Source organism: Scomber scombrus, chromosome 14 (assembly GCF_963691925.1).
Source record: "Scomber scombrus chromosome 14, fScoSco1.1, whole genome shotgun sequence".
NCBI classification, from domain to species: Eukaryota; Metazoa; Chordata; class Actinopteri; order Scombriformes; family Scombridae; genus Scomber; species Scomber scombrus.
Genome location: NC_084983.1, coordinates 9,751,074 through 9,773,125, shown reverse-complemented (window position 1 = coordinate 9,773,125; position 22,052 = coordinate 9,751,074). Strand labels below are relative to the sequence as shown.

Here is a 22,052-nt window from a genome sequence, read left to right as displayed (position 1 = left end):
ATAACAATATCCAAAGGGTAATTCTCTTTGAATTTTCTGGATGACATATAGCATGTATGTGGAAATACAATCAAGCAGATCACAGTAGCAGACATATATTTTGTAAAAATATGATGTAAGAAACATGTGTATGCAGTGAAATTGCATACAGGTGCTTTAATTGTGTAGTATTTCTGTCATAGGACAGTACAGCAGCTTTTGTCAACTCCTGGAAAGACGGTACTGGATTTGAATCACACTGGAGGATTTCATGTACAAACATCTTATCCAGGTGTTAAGATGAACTTTAATCTCTGAACTACTTACAGCTGTCAGTGTAAATGTGTTTTATATATACTGCATGTGTGGGTCTGCAAAAGCGTTTGGCCCAACAGATGCTGGGATAAACATCAGCTGTACCAGATGTAAGAGAAAGCAAAAATGAAAATGGAAAGTCATGATGTCTTGTCGTGTTTATTGTAGTGTGAGGCAGTGTTCCACTTTGACAAAACGATTACGGATTTTCCAGAGGAATCCCCTAATGTAACAGATGTAATTTTTGACACAATCAAAAAAAATCCAAAACAAAAAAACATATTGCCAATTTATAATAACCATTTTGAATACAGTGTTACAGTGTACAAATAGCTGAGAATATAAATACAAATTCTTTGACATGTGTTCAATATTACACTATAAAAAACTACATCATCTGACCAATAAAACATTAAATTCACAAGAAAATAATACAAGGTGATACACGGTGAAAATACCAGTTCATCTTTTGACACATTTCAATCAAGTTCAAACTACTTTTCCAAATACTTTTTTTTCTTCCCCACAAGCTTGCAGTTATTCAATAATGGAGTAAATCACTTCAATAAGAGTTTTGCACTGCACACGTGGTCGAGCTGATGGCAAAACGACAATCGTTTTTCCACAGTAAGGCCAAATTGGTTTGTCAGGTCAGAAGCAAACACACCAAGTTACAGATTATTAGATGCTACTAGCTTTTTTTTTTTTGCATTTCTACCATTTTTTATTGATATTTTCCTCTCTTTATTCTTTTTTTGTAAAGCACTTTCATACACAGTGTAGCAGCGTGTGAAATGTGCTGTACAAACAAAGCCGCTTTGCAAGGCATAGCTGTCTACATGTAAAAGAAATGGCAGCTGAAGTTAAGATGCAACAACTATCAGTCCATCTGCATATTTTCTATACCTGCTTCTGTTAAATATACCCTGTAATAAAGGAGACACTGATTATATTGTGGATTGAAATATTTAAACAATGATTTTATTTTTTTGTTTATTTTATTAAAAACTACAAACTCTTCTCTTGTTTTGCAATTCATCCTAAAATGAGGTAAACCAAGAAAACAGCTTGAGAGACTAAATCTAAGCATTGTGACAGGCCAACTTAAGCCTTACTGGAGCAAAGAGAGACTGTGAAAATGCAGCAAACACAAACATAACTCAGCACTTAAAGCAATAGCACACATTTTAGAGGCAACTGGCAACATAAGCAAGACTTGGCTAGCCTTGTTTAGCTGTGCTGTGGAGACCAGGTTGATGAGCCATAGCATTACTAATGAAACCTGGGCACTGAGGCTACATATGGGTATGAACATTTCAGTAAAAAAAATCAATAGCTTAATGAGATGAATCTGTGAGCATTGTTTCAAATGCAAATAAAACATTCATTTTTCGCTTAAACACTTGCAGCGGACTTACATGTGTTTGACGTGTGTGAAGCAAGCAGCTGCTGACTGTGCAAATGCAGAAAATCCCTTTTGACTTCCCGGTAAGACAGCGTTTGTACTCGACTCAGCATGACGGCACAGACTTCACTCCGTTTCAGCATAATTTAAATGAATGTCCTGTCTACCACAATGTACAACAATGTTTAAAAGGAATCGCTTGTTCAAGTAAAAAAAAATACGCAACAATTACTCTCCTTGGATGTAAAGTAAAAAGCACTCACTGGCATATGTGACTGCTGACTGTATGATTGAGAGCCTTTCAATCGAAGGCTGTCTCTGGTTTGTTGCAGGCCACGGGGCACATCACCTCCCTGGGCGTTTCATCTTTAGGCACACCTGCGTTCAGAGGACTTCCAGTACGAGATATTCCCTCCCTATCGGCCACTTGTCTGCTTTTACCGCACTGATTATAGGATTGCAAATCAGAGGCAGCTTTACAAAACATCTCCTCGCCGGCATCATGCAATACCTCCCCCATCATTTCGGAATAAACAAAGGTGCTATGAGGTAAACAAGAGTCTGATTGCAAAGGAAGGTGACGCTGTCTATTGTAAAGCTCTGTGTTTTGTGAGATTAAATCGCAGGACACTCTGTCCAACGCGTTTGAGCAAAGACGCTGCGATTTACTGCTGGGGAAATCACTGCTGGAGGAATTGGAAAATATTTTGTGTTTTACTTGGGTTTGACTGAGACTCTGGACTTTTTCAGTGATTTCCCCATCTGTCAAAGGAAGGCTTAGAGCCATTTCAGACCTGTTTTGCCAGGCAAAGGCCATAATGCTGCTACTGTCTCTAACCTCTGATGCGGACATGAGTACATTCTTTTTGTAATATGGTGAGGAATCTCTTTCAGTGTCCTTCTCAGTTTGAGGACAAGAAACTATAGCAGCTCTGTTCTCTCTGTATGCATCAGGCATCTTTAATTCAAGGCTTTCTGTATCCAGAGACCTACTTCTCCTGTCTAGAGACAATGGATTAGGCATGGACTGGCTGACTCTTGTAAGGCCCAGGTGCCGTGGCAGACTAGCTATTGCCCATGTGTTACTGATCAGGTTCTGTTCATACAGGTCTAACATTTGATAGTCACATTCAGCAAATGCATCTTTTTGTAGGTAGCTTTCTTCAAATTCCTGATAGGGCGATGAGATGTCCTCCTCCAGTTCCATGTGAATCTGCTCATCGTATTCGCCCTCATTATGCATGTCCACTACATCGAATGTGACAATGGTAGGTAAGGCCTGCATATTTGGAGTGAAAGCAGAGTTTGTCTCTAAACCGTCCACACTGTTGTGCAAGTTGCTCAGCATCTCGGAGTGTTTTGTGTAGTCCACGAGTGCTTGGGAGAAACATACAGCTTGCCCATCGTCCAAATCATTGTTACAATCTGGAGACTGAGAATTGATATTTTTATACGGCAATGCCACAGGCTTGTTTTCCTCAAGATGCTGCTCTTTGGGTTCACAGAATGTTTCAAAATCTGGGTCGGACGTGCTTCCGAATGATACGCTGCTGTGCCTTTTCTCACAGTCAGCATTTATGGATTTTGTTCTTTTTTCAGAGGAAGCAAGCATGTCTCCATTCTCATCGAATACATCTGGCTCAATATTATTCTTGTTGACTGACGCTTGTGGCTTTGAATTCAAATTACAGTTTTTCTTCAAGCCTACTTCCTGCAGACCCACCGGGTTTCGTGCCAGCTCTGAGGATTTACTGCACATGCTCGGCATCTCTAGAAAGTCGTTAACTTTATACAGTTCGGCGCTTATTTGTAATCGGTTAATCTCTGGAGCAAAGGCAGAATCGGTCGCATCTTCTTCTGGCTCGCTTACGTACTCGCTCTGTTTGGAAGTGGGCAGCTTAGATTTGTTTTCATAATGTGGACTGATAAGACTTTCATCAGGTGCAAAAAGTTCATAGAGGGCATCACCGCTGTAACTGTCCCTGGGTAATCTGTCTGTCCTTAGTCGGTCTGTTTTTTCTTGTCCTTCGTCTGGACCTGGAGTAGTTGAATCATAGTAGCCTTCATCACTATTTGGAACTGACTCTTGATGCTCACTCTGAGGAGTTAACACATCAGCAATTGAAGAAGTGTCCATGCCACTGGCTTGCTGTACACTGTTACTGTTCAGTAAGTCCATATTGTGAGAACTTGTCAGGTCGGCAGTCAAATCTGTGTGGTCTTGGTTGCAAGAGCAACAGATTTCCTCTGACGTGTTATTACCCCAGAATTCCTGAAGACACTCCTCATCCAAATCTTCGGGCGAGGCCATTTCTTCACCGCCACCCTGATAGGTGAGATAGCAGGAGGCCCTCTTTCCTCCATTTCGGCTCCTTTCTCCAGAGACCGTGCTCTCTGAGATGCTGTCGTCTTCTTGATCTGCGATTATGTCCCCGCAGCCAGTGAGCGAATCGAAGCTCTTTAATGATGCGACTTCTCCGAAAATCAGGTTGAGCTGATCGGATGAGCCAGCAGGTGTTTCACTCTTCAGTACAGGCTCGGGCGTCATCTCGAGTTTCAGACAGGGCTCGCTGCGTCCTCTGGAACTCTCCTTGTATTCGCTGGAAACTACAGCCATCAAATTCATCTCCTCCATCTGATCATCACATATCTGATCGTCAAGCTCGGACTTTGGGCTCTCTTGCTCCACGCTCTTCTCTAAAGCAGTTACTTCAACATCGATACATTCAGGACCAATGGAAATATCACATATGACATTCTCAAAATCAGGCACATCAGGTTCAGATCCCAGGCACTCTGTGACAAACTGGTTGGTGTTATCCTGGACAACAGGCGTCTCTTTCTTGCATTGAGCAGAGGACATTGGAATCATTTCCGTTTTCTCAGAGCCAACATTTCTGTGGTTTCTGTGATGTTTAAAACTGTTGAAAAGACTCCTCAAACCCCTTTTCTGCCGGGTGAGGGTCAGTGATTTCTGTTCAGCTGCGGGGTGACTACATTCATTGTGACAGCTGCTGTGGAGCTCTCCAGTCAAGTCCCTCTGGCCGTGGTACTCAAAATCTCCAGCTGAAGTGTAGTCACTTCTCAGATTGTCATCATGACTAACTTTACTTAGCCCATCATGTGTTCTGCTTTTGCAGATTCCTTTCTTTGAAGACCATTTGTTGAGATTTTTATTCCTGCCTCCAAACAAACTTGGTAAAATACAGATGCCTTTGCGAACTCCAAAAAATGTCAGCGCGGTCCTCCTAAACTTTCCAGATTTCTGAGGTTTCACATTGGTCATCGTATCCGAGTGGACCTCTTCCGTGATGTCATCAGGGCCGCATCGTGATGGCTGTCCAGAGACTCCAGCCAAATTTTTCGAGTCACTCGGGAGCTCATCTACCTTGCGAGAAGCCATGGCTACTAGTTTACAGAAGCATGGGACTGACAGAAGGCATAGCAGCTGAATTTTCACAATCAGCTCACTGGATGACAGCCGTGAATTTGTCCTCCATCTGATATAAACCCTGTATTGAGAAAGTTGAGACCAAAATTAAAGAATTGAAATCAATTAAAATATAACACTGACATAGCAAAAACATTATAGATTTTCAACCTTATTTCCATCATGGGGTTATAATCCAGTATCCAAAATACCCATCAGTGTCACCTGTGTTACTGTGGCCATAAGCCTGTTTTACTTTCCTAAATAGTATACTAACAGTTCAGCCTACTATGGGAAAATAACATATATATACAAAGAGAAGAAGTAATTACTTCATATTTTATAAACATATTTTCAGAGTCAGTGTGGAATTTTCACAAGCCTCTGTGTGAACTGTCTGTATGGCTCATTCCACTGTGTGAGCTGTGATTTGTACAATCACATGTGCCTTTCCAGTTTTTATATATTTAATGTTTTGTCTTTGTCTATGAATTCTTTATGGCCAATTTATTGCAGGTTTCTCTGTAAAGCCCTTTCAGAAGCCTGTGAAGAAAAGTCATATAAAAAATGTGAAAAGTTGGTTTGTTTAAAATAGGTCTGCTGTTAAATGCAGTTAAAGGCTTAGACTGACAAAATGTTAAGTTATTTTGGTTTTCACATACACATCTCACACTCTGTTGAAGCGCCTTTGATTCAGACATCTGAGATTTTTGTGTTTAGATTTTGTATGTAGTACATTATGAATATTATTTTGTACCAGAATAAAACTAAACCAAACCAATGAAAACAAACCTGCATGTAAATATGGACACTACACATTATATTAACGTAATCATCTGCACAACTGTGAAACCATCACATTAAACAATGGTACGTTACATTAAGACAATTATTTATACTTTCACATTTGCACATCACATATATACCTTTTATACTGTTTTTCATACTGTGAACTTTTAAACATTCCCTGCGACAAACAAAGGCAAATTCCTCGTATGAGTAAACACACTGAAATAACTAAGGACTAAGGAAAGAATACCCACTCCATGAATGTTTTGTCACACAAAATTATGTGCCTGAATGTGAATGATGAAATAAAAACTATTTTGTTATAAAGCCCAGCTGATAAAGCTCCAAGTTGTATCACATCAATGACTCCTAAACTGACACAAATTAGACCATGGAGTCCCAACTGATGAGATTTTCATTACAGGAAGTGTATGAAACCCACATCCAAAATAGCCATTGAGTCATTGTGTTACATATGGATGGTATTATAGTGAAAATAAACTATTCCTCTTTTTTGCCGTGCCCCCCTGGAGTCCGCTGAATGTCCCCGAACCCCACTTTAAGACCCACTGCCTCATGCTACAGCTGTAGTCGCTCGGTCACAACAAAGAGCAGGTGTGGTGGGTCAAAAAATACTGCAAATTTGACTGAGTGTCTGAACAAAAGAAAAGCTCAACTAAAGGTGCTACAGGCAGCTAACAGAAACATCAGTCCGGCTAACAAAGCTTCGTAGAGCCAGTTTAAGGCATTTGTTGTCAGGTGTAAACAAACTAACGCCTGATGCCACATTAGCACAGCCTGACGATGCAGGGTTAGCTAACACGCGTACACACACACGCACACACAAAGTAAACAAACTTACCAGCTGCAGCCTGGAGCTCAATGCTGCGTTCTCACCCTGCAGACCTCTCACTGCGAGCTTTCTTCAACTTTCGGTTCCTGCAGCTGGCTTATAGTCGACTCGGGGCCCCGCAGCAGCTTTACGCAGACACGGTTTCATTTGTTTGCAGCTAACGCTCCCGTTACAGGCTGTAATGTTGTTAGCGGTGGCTCATGTTAAACCACATCGCAGCTAAACGGCACTGTGAAAAATGCACCAGCAACACATTATCGTGTCCAATTTTAGCCATGCATGTCGATTTCAAGCTGAAATGTTCTCAAAAACGCCAGCGTTTAAATGCTGGGTGATGACGTCCTCTGGCCACTTCTCAGGTGATTTTTTTCCCCCAAATCTCCTTTTGGTGACTCTTCCTCTCGGCGCATACTAGTGACGCAACACGTGTGTGGATGGTTTATAATGATGCTGGACTGAGAAGAAAAGAAAAAAAAGAAGCTGGACTGAGACACAAGCTTTCATCATCTTTTCATCATCAGTATTATTATTATCATCATAATTGTTATTATTATTATAATAATTATTATTATTATCTTATCTTATATAAAAAAAACATTCCCATTAAGAATGTGAGCAGCAGCACTATTAACGAGGCTGAAAATTGATACAGTGTATTTTGTTCGGCTTTACTGAACTATTTTGTTGTTTCAGTTATTTTATGTATTTTTTATTTTTTATTTTGTGTTCAATATTCTTCCTATTTCTTATATGCCGTGTTTGCCTTTTTCTCACAAGAATGTACCTCATCTTCATTCATGTACTCAATAAAGTGGAGGGGAAAGAAATAGGAAATACAGATATTCTTTTGGTCCATTTATTAATTAAAAAGGACATCATCATCACACAATGGACCCCCCCCCCCCCCCCCCCCCATATATTTTTGTCTACTTCTGCATATTCATATAACTCCTTTATATAATTTATGTTTCTAAGACTCTTTTGTTTAAATGGTTTATTTTAAAAGTGCAAAGGAGTGTTTTCAGTCTGCTAACAGAATTTCTTGTCAGTGTATGTGACTACTGAGAAATGACAGTAAAGTAATCTTGTACCTTGAATATATATGTTTAACATTATTAGCTGTTTCAGGATGGGAAGCTTATGAGTTGAGGTATTTTTTTTAATCTGCTGGAGTGTGATGAAAATCAATCAATCAAAATGAATTAAGGAAAACGCCTTTAGGAACTGCCGAGCAGCAGCGTGTGCAATAGTGTTGTGACTAATGGGACAACTATTCAACCAAAGGAATCAAATTGGATATTACCATATGTTCCTCGCATGGTTTTCAGAGTATTGCTCATTGGGCATGTATAATCTAGCATCAGCTTCACTGAAGCAAATTTTGAAACTGTGGTGTACGTTTTTACTGGCAACACAAGCAAGAGTTAAGCTTTTTTAGTACAAGTTCAGCATCAGAGTAACCTGCATTTATTACACATATCAACAGTTATTTGTAAACCATCCAGTTCAGTATTCATTCATAAACACCAGTTTGAAGTGAGTTGGGTCTTATAATTGATAATGTCAAAATGTACAGGTGATGACTTAGCTAAGGATTAATCCATGACAAGCATGTGTGTTTAATGTGGTAATGCAAATTAAAGTGTGTACATTGTCACTTGCAAACTTGAAATAAAAGATGACGCTGACTTGTGTTGAATATTTTTGACTCAGACAAGTAAAACTCATGAACCCAAAGTTCATCCCAATGCTCTCAAAGCTTTGAATGTTTTAATGGACCACTGTTTTAGATGCATAGAAATATTGCTACAATGCTGCACAGGCTGTTGAGAAGCAAGTTTCATTTTATGATCTCAGACAACCAGACCTGAGAGACCTTTTTAGGAGAAGGTGAAAGGTGAGATGATGATGGTGCAGTAGCCGAAGTGGCTGGTGAGAGTTCTGTGGTCATAGAAACTGCTGTGGAGTAGATGCCTGCTTTATGATCTGGGTTGGGCTCCAGTTTAAAACTAACTTTGCCACAGCTCGCTAATGTTCATCCTTCTCCTTGAAAGTCTTTGATTTGTTTAAGCTATAGTTTAGCTTTGTATCAACAAAGTTTACATCTTCATGTTAAAGTTTCCAGCTTACAAACTTTAAGATGGCAAAAGTAGTTGAACATCAGAATCTGTGATACCTGAACACAGTATTGTCCTTAAAGTAATGTTTGTGCCACTTATTTACAGTATCTGCCAGCAGTCTGGGACGTGGCAGCAATTATTACTCCTCCTCTGTGCGTGAGATAGGCCGTTCTTTTCAGGGTGGATGATGTGGATGGATAGATAATGAGGGAGAGAAATATTAAAAAATGTTTTATCATCAAAATATTTTCCTTCTTTACAATTAAAATTATTTTACATATTTACAACAAGTCTCACAAATGTTTACAGTGAAGTAATGTGATGCCCTTTTCAAATAAATTTGGTGAAACCTTATGCTACATTAAAAATCATTGGGAACAGTGATCAATCCGGCAGTATTTACAGTAAAGATCTGCTAAGAGTTCATTGATTTTTGTTTTGTTTTACAGTGCAATTTTGTGTATCAATGATGCAAACATCTCAATACTGTTTTTCAAAGTGCTCCTTAATTGCTTTTGGTCCTCGTCACATCTGTCCTCCTTGCTGGTGTTATGAGTACATGTTGGTCTTCTTGAAACAAAGTGTGCCTCATATTTTCATTGTGCATTTTCCAGTTATGTTTTTGACTGCCGAACATCTGTCCACTCCATTTTGGTGTTTTGCAATGCCTGAGTCTTCTTCTCATCCACCTGCACATAATCCACTCTGTAGTCATCAGAGAGAAATGGCTTCTGCTAGACAGAGAAAGAGACATAAAGACATATGAGGAGATTGTGATGTGGTTAAATCTTAAAAACAGTTGAAAATGGATTCTGTTGATTCTGTTTTATCTGTACAAGCAAGCAATCATGTTGCAATCCTGCATTACTCATTGCATGTGGTGTTTTGAACAAATTGCATTATTTAGTGTTATAATAGTGGATTTCTTCACTGAGTTCAGGTTAGTTAGAGGAATTCTAAGGCTTTTTGGAAATCAACAATCTGTGGGTTCAGTTCTCTTTTCTTAAAGTGTGATACAATAATAGATTCCGTTTGTTTCCCAGAATACATTGAACATCCAAAGCTTGTAGGCAGACAGAGTGATTGATGGAATTAGCAGAACAATTTGCTAACAATTGTCAATACTGAAAGTAAAACATTTCTTTTGGCTATCTTGTGTTATTGTTCAGAGGCTCCTGTTGCATAATTGTGCAAAAGTCTGCATAAAATATACCTTTTGCACAGGAGAGGGAGATGCAGAGTTGAAATCCAGTGACAAATAGTCAAGGTTTGATCGTCTCAGCCAGGGTTGACCTGCTCCATTACAGGTGGGTAAGAACGGTTGGCTTGACTCCTGCCAGGGAAGGAAACAGATTAAAACCTTGCACAATCATCATCTGCTCCCAGTTTAAAGGATCTTATATATGTACAATTCTTTGAGCTCAAAGTCAACTTTGCCAGCAAGTGTGTTTTTTAATTCTCATTCTAATTTCATAATGTATGTGCTGCATTATCAGTGAATCGTTGATTAAATAAAAAGGAGTCACTTGCAGCCTATCAGGGTTGTGAAGTTGGGGAGTCTAGTTTTACTAATATGTGACTAACAGGCTTGTAAAACCTTACACTATGACACATATTCACATCCTGGAAGACCCTGAGTGCAATAACAAGTTTGCTGAGCAGAATATTTTTGAAACACACCCATATTCTTAACTATGTAGACATTTTTCCACTCACAAATGGTCATATGATATTGTTCCAGTAGAGTGAAGTCCAAAATGATCTAGAAAATGTTTTGGCTGCATTCCTTGATAGTGTTGAAGTCCACAGTAATTCAAGGACTTCTGCCCACATGATGAATAATAATAGATATCACACTGGTGAAACAATATTTGGTGCTATTAAATTCCACTTTAATATTCTATTTTGGGTTTGTTTTTTTTGTTTTTTTCACAACTTTGAAGGACAGTTGTAGGTGAAACATGGGTGAATAATATCTAGATTTAGATGTCAGCAAGATGGTCGTACTTAATGAGCCACACATTAGGAGTATATTACCATCATGATGAATTATCAACCATTTGAGCTCTGGACATTGATGTTTGCAATTAAGGCTACATTGTACGTGTATGTAAGTGTGTTTGTATTTAATGACACACTAGTTGAGTTACTTCTCTAAATTTCAAAAAGACTGATAGAGAAAGATAACAGCATCATTAAAATTGCATGATCAAGTCCTACTCTGTACACTGGGCTGTATACTGTTTAAAAATGTTCAGAAAAGAGTCATTCTTACCATTGCAGTGCAGTTTGTGTCTTCACCTCTTGGATTGTCCCCATTCTCAAGTCTTCTTTCAAGAGGTAGACTGTGCACTGAAAAGCTACAATTACAATAAATACAAAAAAACAGGGAGAATTTAAGTTAGCAACAAACTACAAAGTTTACCAACTATTGACAGAAATAGAAAGAAAGTATAACATAAACCTATTTTAAGCTACAAGGATCTAATATGACAGGATATCATCCTTGAATCCTTGAGCTGGGTGAGTAGATTTAACTTTAACTCATGATTTAAAGGTAAAATATTAGATTTAATTATATCGAATTGTAAACTCCCTATCGACAGGGATTAATTACAGTTTTAAAAGTCATGTTTATATTATACATCATGCTTTGTACATTTCTCTCACCATGCATCGGTTATTGTTCTCCTCAAAGGAAGATGAGTGGGACATTCTGTGATTGTAGAGAGGCCTCTCAAGTCAAGAGGTGGAGGTCGAGCTGTGAACCATGAAAGGACAAAGTTACTGGACTGGTTGAAATTCTCTAATGTGACATGTAGTAAAGATCAACATTTGAGAAAATGTACACGTGTGATATCTGCATGAATCATGTACTGGCATTTACAGCAGTGTATCATTATCGAAGTCTGTAAATTAGCATATGAGATCATCATAATTTAATATGCCTAATTCTCTATCATTTTATATATTTGTAAACATTGTTTGAAGCTCAGCTAAGACAATGCACTCAAAAACACACAGCCAAAGATGATTGAGTAGAAATATAAGCTACGGTTCCTTGCAATGCCAAAAATATAACACGAATGAATCAGGCCTGTTATGACTCTCACCTCTCCTCATGCACGGCTTGAGATGCCGGTGAATTGGGGGTGGTGCAACATCTCTAGGTTGACATATTAGTGGGCTGAGAGTCGGAGGGGTATCGGTATTGCCGTTTGTATTGAGGAAGCTCACAGGGCTCATGGGTATATAACCATCAGATTCACCAGCGGCAACAGGAGGAATAGGGGAAGCCATCGGCACATATGACTCATCCTGGTAGCTTTGAACTTGTGTGGTATTTAAACAAGCCTGCCAAAAGACAAAGCATCACAAGATTCAGACAAGTGATAATGTCATTGTAGTACAGCTGGAACATTTTGTTAAAGGGCATATGTGCAAGATTTGTATGCGCTTACAGCATCTTTAAAATTGTATTGACGGCATGTATTTCTTTCTCGCAGAGAGTTAGAAGAGGAAGACGAATAAGTGTACTTCGCAAAGTCTCAAACTATTCTTAACATCTTATATGTTATTTTCTTTTTCTTTCACTGATGATTTGATTCTCTTACCAAGTTAAGACTCTGCCTTCTGTTTCTCATCGCTCTGCTGTCAGCATCTCCTAAAAAAATAAAAAAATAAAAATCAGTGAACAAAGAAATTTTAAGATTAATTCTTAATCTTAACAATCAGCTGTTACAAACAAATAACGGCTTGCTTTACTTTTAACCCTTTCTCTAACTGAGAATGTTGGTATTGGAAGTGACTGAAGAAGTATTCAAAACTTTTTTATGAAGTAAAACTGTTGCCTATTAATAGGAAAACTATTAATACCACACAGTAAAGGTAAAAGTCATGCATTCATATTTTTACTTGAAGTGAAACAGAAGTATTATCAGAACAATATGCTTAAATTTACTTAACGTCCATTGGAGCTTTTATTTCTAACTATTTTATATAATGCTGGACAGTTTAATCAGTAATAATGCATCATATGAATCTGAATCTCCAACGTAACCAGTAACATTTATCTGTCAGGTAAATGTAGTAGTACAATGTTTTCATCTCAAATAGAAATAGAAATATACAGTAAGTAAGTAGGCTAGTATACAGTTGCATCATTTTTAAGTGCTTTGGGGGCCTTTTGTGAGATATTTCAGGGTATGATGAGTTAGAATTGTAACATATTTCAATATTTTTCATTTCTAAGCATCATAATAAATCTATAGCTGTTTGGAGCCCTTTTGGTTGGGGGACCCAGGAAGGTGCCTACCTTGCCTAATGGTAAAGTCTGCCCCTATCTACATGCTGCCCAACATAATAGTGCCCAGATAATGTTTAATTTGATTGGGTTAACTTCCTCAGCTACTGTGTGTGCCGTGAGGACAGTATACCTATTTTGAAATGGTCCAGGCTTGAAAAACTGGTTCTCCGAGGAAATAATACAGCATGGCTTGGGAAGTGCCATGTAGTCAGTCTGTGAGGTCCTTCTTCACTTTGCTGTTCTGACAGGTGGTTAGGCTTAGGCGGCAGCGGAGGAGGCGTGTGCCTGTCACTCGTTGTCTCAAACGGTGCAGAAGGAGAATAACTGTCAAACTGGAAGACATTTGTGGCACAGTGACGCAGTGGAGAAGAGGATGATGGGAAAGCCATGGAGGTGCATGGAGCGCTCAAGGGAGGGTTAGCTGACCTTCCATGTGTGAAAACACATGGACTGTGGCCAGCATGAGAGATGAAGGCCGAAGAGGAATCGGAGCAAAGAGGTGAGGGAACCATGTCCTTGATGGCATCGTCTAATGACTTCTGCTCCAGAGAGAGCTCAGAGTTCGAAAAGCTGTCATGTCTACGGATACGGAAAGAATGAAAACATTGTATTTGTCAAACACGAACTATAGCCATTAATTCATCTTGTGCCAAAGCTTTTACAGATTGTACATACCTACTAGTGCTTACACTCCCTGTCTCACATTGTGAGAGAAAGAGGTAGTCCAGTGGGTGGCTGGAATCTGGTTGACTTGATACAGACGCTCTGTCAGAGCTGTCTGGAGACGGCTGAAGGGATGTTGGGGTGTGAGGAAAACCTTCTTCTGAGCTCTCTGTTGAGCAAGAGGAGAGGGGGACAGAGATATAGTTTCTGAAATGTTACAACCACGAGTGATAAGAAAAGTGCCATCATGCAACAACACATACAGGTCTCACGCAGCCTGTACCCAAATTTACAATTAAATCATTGCATCAGGTGATTCTAACAAGAGGATTTTTTTTGCAGGCATATTAAAATAAGAAACATGTAGGCTGTCTCCTTGTTCCCTCTTTTGTTTATATCTTCTCCAATCTTTTAGTCAGGTTGGCCCTGGTTCAGACATTTGTTTCATTCCTTTTCACTCAAAGCCACTGAGTCAAGGCCATTCCTGCAGAACGATGTGAGGGGGAAAAATCCAAGTCTTTGTGTGTTCTCATGAGATATTTGCTACTCTTAAAACTGTGTGATGTCTTTTATGTACAGTGCAAGTGTTTATATTCCTTTGCAAAAGTTGTAAGGTGCCTTCAAACAGAACTCTTGAGATTCAGGCAGGATCAACATTTCTGATAACACTAAATTAAAGCAAATATTATCAAGAAATTACAGAAACCATCTGTATCACATAATTGAGTGTGTATAATATAATTTTAGATTATAACTGATGACTTGTGTGTGTGTGTGTGTTTTTCTCAGTGCATATGTGATTTAGCCACATGCAGAGAAGCATATCAGCAACTCTGGACCGTTGCTCTATCTTCTCCACACAGACGACAGTATTCTAACAGACAAGTGTCCTCACAACACATCCTTTAAGATATGTTTACATTTGAAGCAACAGTAAAGCATCACCCTGATGTTATATTTAACTCATATCCATGTGTCTGTGGTGTGTTAGCAAATGAAAAGTCAAGAAGACGGTTGTCACAAGCCAAGTAAAGGCATTAAAAGTCAGACTTAGTGACATGCAGAAAATAATTAACCCACTAAAGATGACATCTAATACTATGCAGCGCCAAAGCAAGTCACAGAAATTATCCAACAATCTAATTATTCATCAGTTCATGTGAATTTGACCTCAGCTCTTTGGCTCCCTGCTTATCTGGTGTTATCTCCTCTAACACAGCAGCAACATTCAGCTGCCTGACAGACAAGAAGCAACTTAAACATTTCAGTTGTTAACTGAACATATTCTGTATAGACGCCAATTTTTTTGTAGTCATCTAAACTTATTTCTGTCCCAGAAGTGTTACCGAAAGAGTTAAAATATAATCATAATAATGCAGCATTTATGTGTTGTTGTTGTTGTAGAAAGAAGACAAGATATGATTTGTATCAAATGCTTTTAACCACAATGTCACTACATGTGTTTGTGTGTGGGGATTAGAGGCTCAGTTACAGAGAAGTTTATCAGCCTGTTTAACGGACCCAGGAAGACCACTGTTCTGTGTTAAAACAACTGAACCACCAACGTATGCTTTAGATCTTTCCCTTAAAGTTTCCTTAAATCAAAGATTTTTTTAGATAAAGCTGCTAAATTGACAATTTAATTGCAGTGATAGATAACAATATTTCAATATGTACTGTATGTATGTAATATGTACAAATTTATACATATTTAGAACTTAAATACAAAAAAATCCCTTGAGTCATCAATAAACTGCATCTTCAAGTTTGAAACCTGACTGGTCTGTGACACTTTTTCCATAATCGCACAGCCCCAAATAAACATTTTTGACCTCATTCTACAGTTTCTACAGTTTCTACATTTCCAGTTCACAACAGCCTGTATGTGAAAGCAAAACCTCTCCTCTGGATTTCAACAGTCTTTTTAACACATCTACTTTGTAATTTTCCGTGAGACAGGTTTAATAGAGAGCACACAAATCTTGACAAGTGCAGCTTCAACACGACCACATTTCAAACTGAATACAATAAAAAAACTTGGGGGTGTATTTATACCTGCATCCTCCAGGCTCCCAAAATGGCATATTTGACTGATGCTACTGATCCAGCTGTTCATCTCCTCCTCAGTTTTGGCCACCAGGTAAAAAACACGAGATGAGGTTTTCACCACAAAGAGGTGCTTCTCATGGAAGTCTCGCTTTATTCTGAGCTGCCCGTTCAGCATCTCCACCTCACACTCTTTCAGGTCAATGGTGCGGATGGGCTTTTTGGAGTTCTTACTTTGATAATATTCCAGCACATCGGGGTTACCGCTCATGCGACCTCTCCTGAGCACAAACCAGCGTTTCCTCCATGCCTACAAAAGAAAGGAACAAACTTTAAACTGTATCCTTACACTGTAATATTTTGAGCACAGTACTTTATAATTCTAACAGTAGCATCTCCCTTTCCTCCTCCAACATTTTAGTCATGACCAGTCATGGGAACTGGATCACTGCTCCTGCTCACAACAGCTTACTTTGCAACTTTAAAACTCAATTTTTGCTTTTGATATGGTCAGTAAGCGGAACCTCAACTCAAATTTCCCAGAAGTACAAAGAAGAGGAAGTTCACTGTATTTAACAGAAAATGTCTAACACAACGAAAGAGGTATTTATACAGTACACGGTCACTGCTTCATATTTACTGAAAACCTAATACTGAAACTGTCAACAATTATTTATAGCTCCAAAGACCTACACTACTTATAATATGTAATATCTGAGCCTTTGTTGCATGGATGTTGCCATCATCCTTTAGTGTTTTAGGTGCTAAATATCATCATTTAAAATAGCATAGAATTCACAAGAATATAAACACAGGCTACATAGAGGTGGATGTCATTTTCACACTTGGCTTTGTGGCTTTAGATTGAGGTGGAGTACCTCTTTATATTTCTGTGTTGTGAAAACACTTTTTTTTTCTCTCTATGCGTGTGGTTTTTCAGCTCCTGCACAAGTCAGTTAGTAACTTACCAGGAAATGGTAAAACACACCACCCTTACTGCCAAACATGTCAGTCAAGTTTAAGAGGAAACCGTAACTAAACAAATGGCAATTTGATCCTAAAGATGTTTTGAATATGGTAAGTTTGTGCACTGAAAAATGGGTTGTTTTGTATCTACAGGAGCACTTAATAAAGGTACTCAGTAAGTGTGAAAGCTGATTAATGGTTTTGTTTTTTGTTTTTTTTAGTTTTTAAAAAAAAATTTGCTCTCTCAGAAAAATAGTAAGTCAGAGGAAATCAGAAAGTTTCATTTTTTCATGAAAGTGGCTTCCAATCTACTTTCGTTAAAGCTTGTGTATTTCCCCTGTGGGTATCATTTATGTTTAACACCAAAGTGTAAATAGAAACTCAAAAAAGCCCCAAAAAACAAACCCCCTCCCTTACAAAACTCAAGTTGAAGTTCAGGGATACAAGCTTTTTCCAGTGCTTTCAACTGCCTCTCATGGTTTTCCCGAACAGATCAAGTTTTTTGGTTGTCATCATGTGACTTAATTATGGAATTATGGTCATGTGATTAAAAGGTGGTCAGTGGTGGTGACTCTTTTGGTAAAAGTTTCACATTCATCTGAGGTTTATATGTACAACACTTTAAAACATAACAGGCAGCAGACTTTATTTTAAAATGATTGTAGTAAAAACACAGGTGTTACCAATCACATTAACAATAGTAATTAATGAGGTGTCAAATGAAGCCAGGACAGTGTGACAGTGAAAACCCTGAAACTAAAACAGCTCAATGGAAATCAGCTATCGTTCATTTTATATATTACGACTGTGCTTTTCTTACTATGTCAAAATGTCTTCAATCAAAATATATGAGATATTAGTCAATATACATGAAGATTTATAGGATTATCACTTCAACCATTTTCCTATCCTGTGTGATCTTGAGAAGTGGAAGTTAAAAAAAAAGTCTTTTTTTATAAACATCTTATGAGGAACAGTGTCAAATCTTTCCTTAAAAGAAGCAATAAAACAAATAAGCAGCCAAAACGCTTTGTCCCGATTCACAGTATAAACACACACTGTGGAAGCAACAACAGGTAATGATTCTGTTACCTTCAAGAGACAATAATTGATTAGATAATTATATATCTCAATATAAGAAAGTAGCACTTGTGAGTGAGGGCCAACTACACAACAGGCTGCGGACTGACTTGACACAGAAGATGACCGTTAAATGTAGATTTATCATGACTGGAAGTGGAAATGCAATGTTGATAGAAAATGACACAACATGACTTGTTGCACATCAGAGAGGATTTGTTCTGAAGTATGGTGACACTTCTGTTTCTTAATAAGATGTCAAAAAAACAGACAAAAAAACCAGTAAGGAGCTGCAGCTTAACAAGTAAACAAACCACCACAGCATTCTACAGTGACGTATAATTTCATGCTGTTGGACTTTCTTTTTTTTAATTTTTTTTTTTTACATTATTTGATAACATCATATACCAAGATACATTTAACCAAGATAATTAAAATTTTCATATTGGCTCAGGCCAGCAGGTGACATTTGAATAACCAGGCTGATAGAGGATCGACGCTCACAACTATCTGAAAAGCATGTATTTACTTTGTTCTCTGCCATCAACAGGATTTGCATAGTGGACTAAAAAAAGTTTCTATTTCCCGCACCAAACCCCCAAACCCCTCACACACTCACACGCACCTTCACCCACCCCTTTCCCTGCACAGGTTTGAACAAAATAATGTCCCTCCTCCACTTGCACAGAGGAAGTGCAAACAGCCATCATAAAGCTGGACTATTTCTGCTTGTTGCTTATGTCTGAAGCGTCTGGCTGCCGCTGACATTACTTCCCATGTTTCACAATACACACGCTCATCTCACAAACACACAGCAGAGTGCAGAGTGAGTGGCCAGCTCAACATTATCACATGACCACCCCAACAACCACACAACACTGAAGGCTATATGCTGTTCATTTAAGCAATTATACTTGCTGTAGGAGTCATTTTCCACGTCTGAACACAATTTTTGACATATCATTGTTGTCATAACACATGGTGGTTGTCACTATGAAGTGATTCCACAAGCCAAAACAACAAGCATGATGTTATTATAGGAATGAGGAAATTGATATAAAAGGAGATTGCATTACAGCTCTGTTTAACAAAAGAATACAAGCCTGAAATATGTTTCTAAACCCTTATTCCACATCATAAAACACACACAATCACATACACACAGATAGACAGACATAAACAAGGCTCAACAGCACAACCTGGCATCCCTGCTGCTTCTATAAAAATGGCAGAGGACATTTACAAGTGTCCTCTGTGTACTTCTACTCACAAATCTCTTCAGTTTCTTCTCCGGAGGGGATTTAATGAGCCAGCCGGTGCAGACCACATCCCCAGCACTCATCTTGACTGCAGAGCGTGTCGTCCTCACTGCTGCTGCTGCTGCTGCTGCTGCTACTGCTGTGAAACTGAGAGCAGAGTGAAGCATATCCTGTGTTCTGGTATTCAGCCCAGCCACTCCAAAAGAAGGAAGTCAAGAAATTGATCACACTGACAGAGAGAGAGAGAGAGAGAGAGAGAGAGAGAGAGAGAGAGAGAGAGAGAGAGAGAGAGAGAGAGAGGGAGAGAAAAAGAGTGTGTGTGAGAGAGAGATAGAGAGAGATAGATAGAGAGAGAGAGAGAGAGAGAGAGAGAGAGAGAGAGAGAGAGAGAGAGGGAGAGAGAGAGAGAGGGAGAGAGACAGAGAGAGAGAGAGAGAGAGAGAGAGAGAGAGAGAGACAGAGAGAGTGAGACTTATCTGTTTATTTTCTTAAGTGCTCCGGGCAAGTGGATGGAGCCGTTGGCCTGTGGGGGGATTCAAGGAAAACAAATACTACACTTTATGAGGTTTGACAGGTTTGTGGGCTGAGTTGTATTGACCAGAAACTAACAGTAGCAGAGTCACATGCTGTTAAAAGATCTTATCCTAAGTTTCATGATAAGCATTTTGCTGATTTCATTTTGCTGCTGTGATGCAGTTTGTGGTTTCAGGACTCTACAAAAACCATAAGTGACAGCGACAGTAGTTTACTGATCAAAACACCAACCTGCTGTGCTCATTTCAGGCCTAATGACGATATTATGAGCAGCGTGTCATCCATATGATTTCTGACAGGCTTGACTCTAACTCCATCAGAAGCTGCAGAGTTCAATCTAATTGTTTAATGTATTGAACAAGTTATGGTCTAATAATAGATTCCCACCTTAAATTTGAGAAACATGGTGGGTAGGGTGTATGCAAACTTACATACATTTACACTGGAGACTGTTTACCATTTTATGCTGCAAATAGTTTCATGCATTCCACAATCTTTTCACATTTAAGTTATTGTGTAACATCTTGGTCACAAGCAGCTTCTACAACAGTCAAGCCTCTTAAGACAACCATGCAATTAAAAATTTGAAATAAGAAGCCGCCACTGCCATATTTTATCATTCAATTACATTTGTCCACATTAAACTTATCCATGAATACCTAATAACTATGATCAAGTTGAAAAGTAGCCATGGATGATGGTGCATGTCATTGAGTTTTGTGCTGATTTATTGTATCATTGTTTATGTTTTGTCGTGTTGAGTTTTGTGTTTGTTTTTTTAAAGGTATTTTCTTGTTGACTTTTGTATATTTGTATGAAGGCTTATCTAGTGACAAGCAATGCAAACTAGCTCAGCCTATAAATGCTGTGGTTTGGGACATTGGTCCATGCTGTGTAGATAAATAAACATGACTTAAAATCGGGTATTGATTGTAGCAAAATATTAGTAGTGGTACTGCAATAGCAAAAAGTCATAGTATTGTCGGTAGTAGCAGCAGTACTGTAGTACTAATGGTAGGTTACAGTTATATTAAGATTGATCCAACCTCTGATTTCTACAAAATGTTCTAATTTTAACATGATTATCAGTTACTAGATCAAAACACTATCAAACACATCAGACACATGCGATCAAATGAAACTAAACTACAAAGCAACACTGTGGCTTGTTTGAGGTGAAGTTGTCATTCATCCAGAGAGAGAAGTTCACCTCATAACTTCTCATGACAGTTAAAACAATGACATCCCACCAACCCTCCACATCTTTTTTTCACCGTGTTTCAAATTTCCTTTGTGAAAAGAAGTAAATAAATGCTCATTGTCTAAATGAAAAGGACTTCCCATCATGAATAATCAGCTGCTGTAATATCAACTATTTTGAACAGATGATTTTAGAACACTTTGAAGTCTGCTGCAGAATATAACACTGTGAACTCTCAATATTAACAATCTGCAGCTGATTTCAGTCCATCAGTAAATACTGCAAACAAACCCCAATGTCACCTCTCTTTACTTTTCTTGATCGACCACCAGAGGGCGACATAATGACCCAGTTTATGACGTCTGATCTGTCACCAGGCAAATTTCAAATCATGACTCAGACTGTGAAAGACAAATGATGATTTGCATATAAATATAGCTCACATTACACCCACATACACATTAGCCTACACTTACACAGCATAACAGTGCATCACATTAATAATGTCTTCATTTAGGTCAAATAGTAACCAATGGACATTATGTCAATGTTATTTTGCTTTCTCTGTGTTTTGGGTGAAATATTCCATTAAGTAAGTCATTTTTACTGTTGATATGTTTCATGTGGTTACATGCATAACGTCATGTTAACTGACTACTTATCTGAATTTAAAATCATTCTCCTCACTTTTAAAGCTCTTAATGGTCAGGCTCCATCATATCTTAAAGAGCTTATAGTACCTTATGTACCTACCAGAACACTGCGCTCCCAGAACACAGGCCTATGTTTGGTTCCTAGTATCTCTAAAAGTAGAATGGGAGGCAGAGCCTTCAGTTATCAGGCTCCTCTCCTATGGAACCATGTCCCAGATTTGGTCCGGAGGGCAGACACCCTCTCTACGTTTAAGAGTAGGCTTAAAACTTTCCTTTTTGATAAAGCTTATAGTTAGCCAGCTCCTAGTTTATGCTGCTATAGGCTTAGACTGCCGGGGGACTCCTACTCCCATGATGCACTGAGCTCCTATCTCCTCCTCTCTCTCTCTCTCTCTCTCTCTCTCTCTCTCTATCCATCTATATCCATTAACATTCATGTACTATTAATGCATT

General features: G+C 38.6%; 2 protein-coding genes across 3 annotated transcripts; both read right to left on the bottom strand.

Moving 5' to 3' along the window:
• Positions 1–434: 434 nt before the first annotated feature.
• Positions 435–7,105, bottom strand: amer1 (APC membrane recruitment protein 1). Its single transcript, XM_062433861.1, has 2 exons — positions 6,781–7,105; positions 435–5,211 (listed from the first exon to the last, which is right to left on the bottom strand). Exon 2 carries the CDS (start codon positions 5,100–5,102, stop codon positions 2,001–2,003), a length of 3,102 nt encoding a protein of 1,033 aa, XP_062289845.1. The 5' UTR covers positions 5,103–5,211; positions 6,781–7,105; the 3' UTR covers positions 435–2,000.
• Positions 7,106–8,094: 989 nt separating this feature from the next.
• gab3 (GRB2 associated binding protein 3) lies at positions 8,095–19,353 on the bottom strand. 2 transcript variants are annotated; one of them, XM_062433200.1, is made up of 10 exons: positions 19,223–19,353; positions 15,916–16,216; positions 13,873–14,029; positions 13,328–13,776; positions 12,506–12,555; positions 12,005–12,245; positions 11,562–11,652; positions 11,167–11,251; positions 10,105–10,224; positions 8,095–9,625 (listed from the first exon to the last, which is right to left on the bottom strand). In XM_062433200.1, the coding sequence occupies exons 1-10, from the start codon at positions 19,292–19,294 to the stop codon at positions 9,506–9,508; spliced, it is 1,686 nt and encodes a 561-aa protein (XP_062289184.1). In that variant the 5' UTR covers positions 19,295–19,353; the 3' UTR covers positions 8,095–9,505. The 2 variants fall into 2 exon arrangements, with proteins under 2 accessions (XP_062289184.1, XP_062289185.1); XM_062433201.1 differs by having other exon boundaries at positions 8,095–9,622.
• Positions 19,354–22,052: the final 2,699 nt, after the last annotated feature.

What these genes read in the sequence shown, in the direction of transcription:
- amer1 (XM_062433861.1), bottom strand. Translation starts at nt 5,102, where the DNA reads ATGGCTTCTCGCAAGGTAGATGAGCTCCCGAGTGACTCGAAAAATTTG.
- gab3 (XM_062433200.1), bottom strand. Translation starts at nt 19,294, where the DNA reads ATGAGTGCTGGGGATGTGGTCTGCACCGGCTGGCTCATTAAATCCCCT. An exon ending in CCTGGACCATTTCAAAATAG is followed by an intron (nt 12,556 to 13,327) that starts GTATACTGTCCT and finishes TTATTTTTTTAG; the next exon opens with GAGATGCTGACAGCAGAGCG. An exon ending in GAAGGCAGAGTCTTAACTTG is followed by an intron (nt 12,246 to 12,505) that starts GTAAGAGAATCA and finishes GTCTTTTGGCAG; the next exon opens with GCTTGTTTAAATACCACACA.